The 12,914-nt window shown below is 30.8% G+C and overlaps 1 protein-coding gene across 8 annotated transcripts in view; it reads right to left on the minus strand.

Moving 5' to 3' along the window:
• Positions 1 to 3,769: 3,769 nt before the first annotated feature.
• The window catches only part of LOC148609614 (sperm-specific sodium:proton exchanger-like), a 51,502-nt gene continuing 42,357 nt past the window's right edge, over positions 3,770 to 12,914 (minus strand). For all 8 annotated transcript variants that reach the window (XM_088540531.1, XM_088540528.1, XM_088540529.1 and 5 more), the window contains 2 exons: positions 10,104 to 10,207; positions 3,770 to 4,326 (listed from right to left, as the gene is read on the minus strand). In XM_088540531.1, coding sequence (XP_088396657.1) covers positions 3,831 to 4,326; positions 10,104 to 10,207 — 600 coding nt within the window. In that variant the 3' untranslated portion in view covers positions 3,770 to 3,830. The remainder of the gene's footprint in view (positions 4,327 to 10,103; positions 10,208 to 12,914) is intronic.

Raw genomic sequence — 12,914 nt, forward strand, 5'->3', positions numbered from 1 at the left:
TTTTATAGTCTCTGAGATCCTAAGACAAGGCTGTGAATACCCCTGCTTTTGTCATATTGCATTAACTGGATTCATAAAAATACACTAAATTGTCAGATTCCCGCCTAAACCTTGTTAATATAGTATGTTTTTTGTTGATTTGATGTTCCTAGTGGACAGTTAGAGAAGAAAAACTCAAAGCTGTACAATATTTTCCTCACTAGTCTATATTTCATACCTAGCACTCTACCAAAATGCAATTTCCATGGAAAATCCAATAGAAACCATATTTTTTTTTATTAAAATTTCAGAAAATAGAGAATAAAGGACCAAAACTTAAATTTCATCTAGATTTACTGAATTCTTAAAAAAAAAACCATCAAGTTACCCAGCAAACACTTACAAATAACATTTCTAATATCCAGCCCACCCCCTATTCGGTTTATACTTTATTTCTGCTAAACCTATGTAGAAACATTGGTATACAGATAAACATGCATATTTTACAATATTGATGTACAGCTGTTGAGGAACAAAGATTGAAGTACAAATAGCCAACTGACAAAAAAGTAAGAAAGATAAATACAGTGAGGAACAAAGTTTGAAGTATAAATAACAAACTAAAAAAAAAAGTGAGACAAATACAAAGTAGCATATAAAAAGATGGATAAAATTAAGGTGATGAGTAAATGGCTAAATGAGAGAACCCATTTTCTTGTTGATAATTCTGATAAACTGACACAACTTGCGGATTGCAGACATTTTTGTGGTATTCATTAGTTTATGGAACTTTAAAACATTGCAATTCACTAAAAACTTCTTATCTATATATATTTTTCTTTCCATCATGAAGGACCTGCATTTTAGTATATAATGATATTCATCACCTATACCTCCATCCCCGCAAAAAGGGCGGATTCTGGTATCTCTTGATATGTTTTTCCATCTCACACTTTCAACAGGAGGTTTATGATTTACGAGTCAAAATTTACATAACATTGCAATATCTTTATCATTAAGTATATCAAAATAATTTTTTATACCATGATCTTTATTGACTAGTTGGTAATTTAATGTTTTGCACCATTTTCAATATTTGAATACCAACTTTGGATGAATTGGTCATGAAGATGAAGAGTTTCCTCAACAGTGCTTCTTAGTCATTTACCATTGTAGACAAATTGATAGCGCCATATGTATTGCAGGCCACATTCATTCAAAATGTTTTCAATACCTTTAAGCCAAGATGACGAAAAAGATGTCGTGTTTGTTAGGTTTATTATCAGCTGATAAGTAATGGTACTTAATTTTTGCTTTGGACCGTTCGAGAGTTTCATTCGAAAAGAAAGCATTCTTCCTTTAATAATCTAAGACTAAAGGACATCTTCCTAGTTCCCCATAAACCATGGAGCTAGGCGTTGTTGATTTAACTCGGAGTAGAAGTTTACAAAACTTCAAATGGATTTTTTCTATAATTTCATTACTACCAAAGTCCCATATTTCACAACCATACAGTAAGATTGGCTTGATAAGTTTATCAAACAGATCCAGCCGGCATTTAATTGAAGGATTATGGACTGGCCCTTTTTTAGTAGACTATACATGGCTTTATTTGCCTTTTCAGCTAATTGATATTTGCAGGTTTTAAAGTTTCCACTCTTCTACACCCAGATAGTTAAAGTCAATTACGATTTCCTACAGAAGAATTGTTGTTGACAAAATTCATATTTTTTTATTTGTCTTTTTTGTGAAAAAATTAATAGTTTTGTTTTTTCGACAAAAATTTTTTAAATTTGTCCAATGAGTATTGCAGATCAGCCATAATGATAGTGTTGTAAGCATATAAAATGACAAAAAGTTTAAAAAACAATTCTAATTCCTTTTCAATTGCACTAGTTATTGTATTTAAGCCCATAACATTTCACAAAGAAAGTTATCGAGATCATTCAAAAATAAAGAAAATAAGAAGGGGACAGATTTTCACCCTGACACACTCCTATTTCACATGGGAAATAGTCTGATTTCTGACCATTATAATTTATACGAGATTTGATGTTTTGATACATATTATGTATAACTTGAAATGTTTTCCAGTTTATATTATTAAGTATCATTTTTTGCCAAATAGCGTCTCTCTCTACGATATTGAACGCCTTTTCGAAATCTACTAATGCACCATACAGATTCTTTTTCTCAAACTTAAGAACTTCAAATAGAGAATGATGAACAAAATATTGTCAACGGTGGATTATCCTTCACGGAATCCACACTGGTTTTCCTTGATCAAGAAAGATTCATCCGAAAAACTATTTAGCCTACAGTACAGTACAAACATGAAGAGTTTTCCAAAGCAGCTCAAGACCACAATTGATTTTCAAGTGCATTTAAATATACACATTTGAGCAGATTTGAAAAATTCCACTGGCATAAACTGAATAAAACTTCTCTGGCCTAAAGATACCCAACAGCAGGATTTTATATATGTAAATTATAGAAAACATTAATACATATGACCTGGAGATGGGGTAAACATGACAAATGAAGTGAGTTAAAAGCCCTAAATTTTAACCTTTGTCCACTGAACCAAATCACACTTTGTAGTCAGAATAAATGAATAAAAAAAAAAAATCCCATGTAATTTTGACCTGTTTTCGACCAACAAGATGCAAAACTTCAGTAAACAAGTTTCCAGTAAAACTATGAAATAATGAGGAAGGTATCTACTGCCAAACAAAGTTGAATCTATATTTGTATACAATAAAAACTAAGGGGAATTAATTTTGGTCTCGTACCTGGTTCTCATTTCACAACTATATAGGTGTGATGCAAGAACAATTTTTAAGCTACAAACTTGTACTGGTATATGATGCATGGAAATTGTCAAGTACTGGTATCATTGTATGAAGAAGAAAAGATAAATGTATTGACCGCTTTATCAATGTTTAATTTTATTTTATACCACATGTAGAGGGCCCAGTTTAAAAAAAAATTCCTCAAATGCCTTCGCCATTTTCTTACAGAGTAATCAAGGGAACCAAGGTTATAACGATAATCAAAAGAATGTAATCCAGGGACAAAGACCAGACATGGAAAACAGACATACATAACAGAGAACATAAAGTAACTAAAATCATACATACAAAGTAACAAAAGGAAATGAGCAACTCGGACTCCAATAAAAACTGGGAGCATGGACCAGGTGCACCAATAGGGTAAGTGTCCTCTGGTTTTCTAGAAACACCCATTGAGTTGCTCATAAAGTAAAGTCTGGGGTAGTTGAAAGAGGAAAGGAAAGCTATGACATGTTGAACAAATTAGTTTTCATAGCGCAGATGGATACACCATAAATCTTTGATTGTTGGGGTTTAATGCCGTTTCAGCAACCAGGGCCATATCAAGGCAAGAGAATTTAACAAAAAAAAAAAAAAAAACTAGATCAATGTCTCTTCATAAAAAAAGAATTAAATGATGACCTGCAAGTGAATTGATAAATAATTTGAGTTCAAGGTTCTAAATTAAAAAAGGTTGTTTTTAAACTTGGTCCTTGTACATTTTTTTCTTCTTATACAAAATGTTTATTGGCTTATTAAGAAATCTATGAGGTGCATACAAACTTCAGCAAGAAGGACATTAAACAGATGATTGATACATTAAATACATATGGTTAAAAAGATTTTTATAATGAAACATCCATATTTTCAAATGTTGAAAAGCAAATTGAAGTTAAGAGCCCTAAATTGTACATAATGGCTTTGCAGAGAGGTTAAAAGTGGGGGTGGTCATAACTAAGTTTGTAGTTTCACTACTCTAATTTATTGGTTATAGTACAAAAGTATTAATATATACAAAATTTACAATCTGGTATCAGCTGTTTTATCAGCATGATCAGAGTTTTCTGATAGAGCCGAGCCACGTCTATCATTCTCATCATTTGAGACATCAGAAATCTGAGATTCCATCCTGCTGGAACCACTCTTGTCCTGTGACTGTACAACATCTGCCACCACGTTCAAATTAGTAACACAAAGTGGGTCAGACATTGTTATTCCTATCTTGCGTTTAATGTTTAAATTGTTCAGTGTTTCCATTGGAGGTTCAGATAATGTTGGTATAACTTTCTGTTTAGAATTTTCCTGTTGATTTTCAGGATCGTGTTCGGAGTCTCTTGCATATAGTTGTGCATTGATTTTATCCAATGACAAATTAGCCAAGCTACTATCTGTGGAAGGCTGCTGGACTTCAGCTTCTTCAGCAATCATTGCATCTGGTTGGAAGTTTACCTTATCTCTGCCTTCTAGCATCCCTGGAGTAGATATAGCACCATGGACAGGATTTCTAAAGACATCTCTAAAAACAAATAATGTCAATTATTTATCTTGTTTTTATTGCTTTAAGATTTTTTTTTGTATGAAAATTTGATTTCAATCAACCAATCATAACTCTCATGACCCAACAATATGTCACTTAGGCAGCAACAATATGTCACTTAGGACCCAACAATACGTCATTTAGGTCGCAACAATATGTCACTTAGGCAGCAACAATATGTCACTTAGGCAGCAACAATTTGGTTTTTGAACTTTCTGGGTAGGGGGTTATGTTTTTTTTTTTTATAATTTTTTCAAAATTTGAGAAAAGAAATTAGTCACTTGAAAAAAATGTGTGTTTTACTATCAGCAATTTATAGTTTTAAACATATCTGAAGAAGAAAAAATGTTTTCTACTTGTTGCAACAAAAAATATATAACTTTGTTTTCGTCATAAGCAAAAAAAAAGTTTTTCTGGTAAAAATTTAAAAAATCCAGACCCCCAATCCAGAAAATCAAATGGCTGCTGCCGTATGGATGATTCATGTGGAAAGTGAAATATTTTAACTACATTCAATTATTATTGTGTGTGTCCATGTTGAATGTTTGTAGTCTAACTAAAAATACATACATATATCTGTCCCAAATCAGTCAAAATGTTGATCAGCCATCAATTTTTCATGACGAACAAGTCTCTTAAATCTATAGTTCATGTTAAGAGTGGTAGGTTTACTATAAACATCTTATATATCAAACTTTATACTGTGTCACATGTTTTTATATGAAAAAGCTCACCCATAAACATACTAAAAGTGTGCTTCCATATTAATGAATGATCAAGTGTTCCCTGTATAATAAATTTTGATTATTCACATATGAAATAAATCCTGTATTTATACTCTAGGATTTTCCTGTACCAAAACAACACTTTTCTCTAGTGACATTAACTATATATAATCCACTGATCACAAGATAACAAAATTTAAACTTCACATGAAGGTAATAATAAATGTGTTACTAGTGAGATGAAAACCATCTCTTAGGACCCCACCGTAGCATAAGGGAGAAAGTTAATTATGAACATTTTTTATCACAGTTATACAGAATGTAAGCTGATCTACCCTCATGCCAAATACCAAATGATAACACAAAAAGACAAATAAGTTACAGCCAGGACATAAATCGGTACTGCAAATCATTAATTTGACCTTGAGGTAAATGTCATCAACCATGTTTCACGTCTTGAGCTGATCCACACTCATGCTAAATATCAAAATCCTACACCAAAAGACAACCAGAAAAATCTGTACTGCAAAATCATTAATTTGACCTTGAGACCCAACTTCATCGATCATGGTACATGACATACCCTCTTGTGCTAATCTACCCTCATTCCAAATATCAGAAGACAACAAAGTCAGAGCCTGGACACAATTTGTTATGGACAGACGTACAGATGAATACTATAGGGAGTCTGCTGCAAAGTGGCAAGACCTTCATTATGACAAATATATAATAACTAGTTGGTTATTATAAATAACAAAAATATATAATTACTAGGGTCAAGTGCTTGGATTTTTAACTGCCCGTTCTCTGTTACTCATGATCTTATGCGGTTTTTTACCTTTTTATCCTATATATTTATATGAACTGAGTACCAAAAGATCTTTCTTTTAAAGTCAAGCATAAGTGTTGATCTTGGTTTGTGTCAGTCCTAAGCTTCTAGGCACTGCTCTTGTGTTAATTCACATTTCTTTCATTCTTTTCTTGATTAATAAGCTTGGTAAGTTTTCTTTTATGATTTCTTTCATTATTATTTTCTGTATATTACAAGATCTTTTTCAACTGCATACTTCATAATATAAATTGACAACAAACCTGAAGCCCAGTAACCTTTTTAAGGCAAAGAAAAAAGCTGTTACAGAAACTATCATAAGTGTTTCATAAAATGATAATTTTATAAAATAAAGCTGTTTTTGTATAAACTTTTGCATATTTTTAGGGTTAGAAATATGCAGTAGGTTTATTATGAAACATTGTTACTAATTAGGTACATGTATTGTGTGAGATATTATATTTCTAAGTGTTAGTATTTAAAAATATAGTGTAAATATAGCTTCATGCTTTCAGACCTATCAATGGTTCTTTTTTAAAATGGATATTCGAATTAAATTCATTAATGAAGAACAAAATGCAACATTCTTCAGATATCTCTATGTTTTGTCTACATAAAATATTTAAACAGAGAATATACAGTATATGGCATTGTGGAATAAAAAGATGAAAACAGAAGGTTGATGATTATCTATGCTATTAAAAGTAATACAAAAACAAAATGAATTACAGCAAATAACAAATACACATGCATTGCTAAACCCAAAAGATATGTATATAAAATCACAGCCAAAAGAAACCAGTATACATAAAGTGCAGATGGCATAGTAAATATAATAAAAACCTCTACAAAAAAGCTGTAAACTGTACATAGAAATAAGCAGCATAGAATTTTCCATAGAAGACTATTGCATTCTTTATTCACAATGCTTCTTGGATATTTCATAAATAAATTCCATGTAAAAAATACAAGTCAAATAAATTTAATTATCTCCCCTTGCAAAGAGTCATCAATTTTTGAATGTATCTGGTTTATTGAGAATATTACTCCAATTTTTGGCCAAAAAATTAACGTCCTATCTCTTCAAATTCAATATAAAGAGGGCATCTACCAGAATTAAATACGAAAAAAAAATTGCTAGAAAAATAGAAAACAAAACTAATCTGTCCATGTGACAGCAAAAAGGCAAATAACTATTCAAAGTTTGAAATTTTGTGAAACTTTGTATTTGATGTTTGAATTACTAGTAGTTTTGGAAGTGACAAAAAATATTATTATTAGTACATTTTATATGTACATATCAAAGTGAAGAAAACTTAAGTAACTTGGTAAATTTAAAATAAAGTTTTACTTTGGCCCTTTCTAAGACTTAGAACAAACTAAAACATAACTAAAGGATCATAAAATATTTTCATTTCATATCACGTATACAACAAAGTGTTTCATCTGAAGTAGTTTTTGAAATTAATGACAATTAATTAATTACCTCTACAAAAACATGAAGTTGCATGACTGTTGTTGTGCTAGACATACCCCCCACTTAAACAGAAGCTGATATTTGAAAGTACCCAAAATTGCTTACAACAATGACATATGCCCTATCTATATAAAGCCACACACCAAATTTAAAATCAAACCCTTCACTGAAAGCTGAGATTTTAGTGACAAAATGTTCTCTATCATTGCATATAATGATAAAGTCTCAAGAAAGAGGAATTTGATATCAGACAGCACCCAATATATAAAGCCACACACCAAATTAAAACTCATTCTATTCATTGGTAGTCTAGATAATTGCTAAGAAATTCGGACAGATGGAGGGAGGGACAAGATGATTCCAATATACCACCCATTCGTTGAGTGAGAGTATAATTATTGAGTGATATAAATTACTTTTAGAAAAATTATCAAAGCACCATCTAATCAGTTCTAAAAATATCCTATACATGTATAAAATGATCAAGAATGCGTCAATGAAAGTTAATATCATTGTTATATTTGAATGATTGCGACAAACACGTCTGTGAAATTGATGATTGATGGAAAGGATGAAACTATATTATACATAGAAGTGTTGTGGATATATAGTAATAAACATTAGTGTGTTAAAAACCAATGAAAGATTATTGAATATTTAAAAAAAAGAAATATACTTTATATTTTATTTATGATTTCCTTACAGTACCATAAACCTCAACATACAGCCGAATTGGAAAACACAGAATAAAAAAATTGGCATGTTATCGCTTAAAATTTATATTTCTTTGGAAATAATGATTCAGAAAATGGGCATACACCAATTATAAATATTTCCTTCTAAAAAGATATAAAAATATAAACAGGAAACTAGCTTGAACAATTACATGGTTGGCTCTAAAGGCTATTTTTAGCTTCAAGGAAAACAAATAATTTTTATTGGGCTCAATATAGTAAAACCAAGTCTACCATAGGGTATCATTGGTTAATTTTTTTATTTTATTTTCAGTCTAACATTTAACAAGTTCATAAAGCTATGATGCAAAATACCATTTTTAAAAGGTAAACAAAAATAGAGGCCATAGAGGGGAAGGGGCTAGGGAAACTATTCACCAATCAGACTCTAGTAACCCTTAAATCAAATAAGAACACAGAATTAAAGAATATTTACCCAAAAAATATACTTCTACATCATGTCGATGGTATTTTGAGAAGCAGCAGTTGCCCAGTCAACAGTGTGTCATAACACTAACAACAATACTTGACAGTTATGAAATATGGACACACATAAAGGTGCTAAAATCTGGCCAAGATATTTAAGATATGACCTCTTGACCCATGCAGAACTAGAAATTAATTTAAAAACATCTTTTTTTAGTTCTCCTATCCATCATTCCTGTAGAGATAACAACCAAATGTGTTTTCCAATAGGGCATCAATGGTAATTTAGGCAGCCTCAGGTAACTCTACTTCGGTCAGAGCAGCAAAGTTGGTGAATTGTGTGTAGAGGTCATTGCAGGCAATCAGGCAGTGAAGAAATTATAATCTATCTAAAGTTTCTCTCATATCAATGCAAAAAAAATGTTCTCCTGTCAATCATTCTTGTTAAAATTGATTAAAACCTTAGGATTTTTATGAGAAGTGAAAATCTGATATTAATGATGAACTATTGACCTTTGATCTAGGAAAGGTAGGATAAATATTTATAATTATCACAACAAAAAAAAAAATAATTCAGTACCACAAAAATAACATTACCTTTCATGACAATAAAATAAACTCTAATAATAGGCTTGAAAAAGTGCTAGGAATAGTTTAGAAAAAAAATATAAAAATATATAAAAGAGAGAATATAAACCATGCAAACCAGCAGTGAAGTAATAGTGAGAATACAAAACACAAATTCATAGTGAAGGCAGTCTTCATTGTTCTATTAGAATCATTTTTTTCCCTAAACATTGACAAATAATGTTACCTGATTTACCCACAGAATCTAGAAATGAAACTTTGTAACAGAAAGAAGAAGGGGCATTAAAGGCTCTGATTGGCCAAGAATACAACTGAAAATTAATCATGAAGTGTTATTCGTGAATTTTGAGACTAGAATCCATAGCAACTGAGAAAACAGAAGAATATTTGCAAATTCTTTCATTGCTTGAAGTTTGACAAAATTCAGATATCCTGTACACTTTGTACTTTTCGGTCACTTAGTGGTCATATTCCTAGCAGAGAAATTGTGTCCACAACCAAGAAACAACTTCATAATTAGTAAATACATTCATTATTACGTATTATATGTGATAATATAAAGCTGTTTCTTGAGTGTGGATGCAGCTTTCTGATGATGAGATATCAGAAAATATAACAAAATGTATAATTTTCAGCAATTTTGTAAAAAGACATACAACTGTGGTACCATTTGGATGTCATTACAATAACTAAAACCAAAATACAATCTTTTTCCCAATATTTATATATTTTACTTTTTATGTTATTACAACAAATTTCAAGAAAAAAATTAGTTTCCTACACTCTTCAAGTACTAAACAAAGATATGATCAACGAATTAAATGAAAACTGCCTACAAATGAAACAACAACCATGAAAAAAATCAATACACATAAAATATTGTTAAAACATGCAAGACAAACGTATAGCAAAGTGAGTGTTACATATTAGTGTCTTGTTCAGCAGAGCTTACAATCTCCTCCTCCTCAATCACTTGCCTGTTCACTGTCCCATTGGCTAACTCCTGTTTCTCTGCAGAGTGATCTTCAACTCTTCCTCCTTTGGGCGATAAAATTCCCAAACTTTTGGCTGCTTGAACTTTCTACAAGGGATGTATGTTAAAGAAGATTTATTCTCAAAACAGTTTAATGAGTACAAAAATAAAAAAAATATTTGAATCTCTAATTTTACTAGATACATAGATATCTACTTCTTTTTTGCTTTGGTAAATGAAAGGCAAATGTGATCATGTTTACTGCTAGGATGACAATGTATATCTTCATAGTTCATGTTGTATTTTGTAAGGAATAGATTAAGTTCCTGATTAAATTAATCAAAGTCATATTAGATCAGCTAGTTCATGTCAAAATAGGTTATACAAAATACAGGTAAATAGGTTATACAAAATACAGGTAAATAAAATAAAAAAGGAGCAAAATAGGTAAATGCTTATGAAAGTCTCCCTTCATCGGTTCTAGTTTCAAATGCTAATTTAAGATGAATCTTTTTCATATTTATCTTTTACCATATTCCAGGACAGTTGTATTGGTTGAAGAATAAATAACCAGTAGTGATATTTTGCCAAGACAACACTGAGGCCATTTACTGCTATTGTAGGCCCAATGCAACTTGTCAAATGACATTTTACATACCAATAATGTGCCAATTTTGCATATAATTGCGCAAGTGTTACATTTGCACCACTTTTTTTTTCACAAATTTGAACTTACTTGTGCCATAAATTAAGTTTTAAGAGAGCAGGTTATATACATATAAATGAAATAAGAATAGGATACACATATGTCAATCTTTTGAAAATTGGAAGAAAATGAAGAAAATAACTTCTCCTTCTTTTATCCTGACTTGGCACTGACAGTTTTTACTGGTGGAGTTCAAATCAATTTAAATGATTGAAATTAAAAGTAAAAAAGAATAACACATGAATAATTGTTCAAGTTATGAGTTAGAAGGTACCTGATTCTGATGTACACTATATACTCTAGGTATATCTTAGATGAAATGTGTGTACAGGAAGACTGGCACAAATGTGGGTCACATTCTGACTCAATGAAAGCAGTTTTCAAGATTGTATGAGGCGCAGATCATACCTCTCAAAATATGAAATTGGCACCCATTTTTCCCTTCCTATCAACCAGATATGAAAATAACTATTTATCTACATACATACAAACAGTTTTGTACAGACAGAATAACTGGCTGCTTAATATCATCTTTAAGTTTGTATGCAGTATTTATAAATTTCTTAAATATCTGGTTGTGACCATAGACACTTCAAATTGTGATTTTCCATAGTTCACATGATAACAAGACAGACAAAATTGTAAAATTGCGAGACTTTGATTAATTTTTCATTGTCTATTTTCTTAATGATGTTACTGGCATTGTTGTCAGATTCCTTCCTCATTAGCTAATTCTTTTTTTGAGTATTGATAATTTTCTGAATAAGGTTTTTTTTTAAATTTGACCTGTTTTTCCATAGTAGGCCTATTTATTTTCATATGTAACTGATTTTTTTGGTATGGTCACATTTTTTTAATTTGCGTTTTATCCCAATAATGTAGTATTGAATGGACAATTTCAAACATATTTTATACAACTGATTAATTAAGCAGTTCTGTGGTCATTTACTTGTGATATAAACAAAGTCACAATACCAACTAAGCATAAATTTTACCATCGGCCATACAGAATATCCAGTGCGTATAAAGTTCTTGAGTATAAATATAAGTTCACACTGATTACATAGGACTATATTGAACTGCTACCTAAATCTACATGTGATCTAAAGGGGGAAATCTACCTTAAAATATATCTTGGCTTGTGATCAAATACATACCATCATGCACATGCAATTATTGTAAAGGAGTATGAGCAGTAGTATCCTTTAAGTAAAATATAATACAGCTGTATATGGGAAAAGAAAATAATTTAGTTTAATGAAAAAGTCAAATTTTGTGTAACTTTTTAGCCATTGTTTAATAAGAAAAAGTGACCTAGATTTATCAAATGTCTTCTTAACATAATGTTATCCATTTTATATCAATAATTTAAAAGGAAAAATTTAGTCAAATTAATTTGCTTTGCAGAGGGCAGCTTGATATGACCACATGTTAAAACCTGAACAGTTGAGACGAGTATTGACAAATTTTCAAACTTGATTACAGCTCTAAATTTGAATTGTAATTACATATCTGACTTAGCATTAGCCAGAATGAAAGTAGACAAAGAACTAAATTTCTTGACAGGTCAGAGTAATAACTTTTCATTTCATCAAAAATCTTCCTTTTTCTAGTATACAAACGTAGCAGTACAATTTGATAGAGAACCATACACTTACTTTACACTTAATTTATAGCCTACAAACCAAAAACATGTTAAATTCCTTCTTGACTACAGTGATCACCAGATGGCAGTTTCACAGAGATCCTTAAACTCTAATGCCTAAGTTATATGATATTGTTTTATAAAATGCCGGCATGTTTCCCCTTTTCATCCGCTATTCCTGACAGTAAGGGTTAAACATACCCTCTCAATAAAGAAAGAACAAAATAAACAAAACAAAACAAACGAATAAATCAAAGGTCAAAACCTTCCTTCTGTGGTATAAAAAGTTATGGTAAAATTTCATAAAGATCTGTACACTTTAACTTATGATTTTGTTTGGAGCAAAGAGAAAATTGCACATTTCATATTCATATGCTACACAGCAGTAAATTCTTATAAAATTCTGGTATCAATGTCTGACCTTTGTTGTATAAAGGAACAATACCAAAGAGATCCTTACATTT

The sequence above is a fragment of the Perna viridis genome, chromosome 8 (assembly GCF_037379345.1).
Source record: "Perna viridis isolate PV_CMFRI_1.1 ecotype Kerala chromosome 8, ASM3737934v1, whole genome shotgun sequence".
NCBI lineage: Eukaryota > Metazoa > Mollusca > Bivalvia > Mytilida > Mytilidae > Perna > Perna viridis.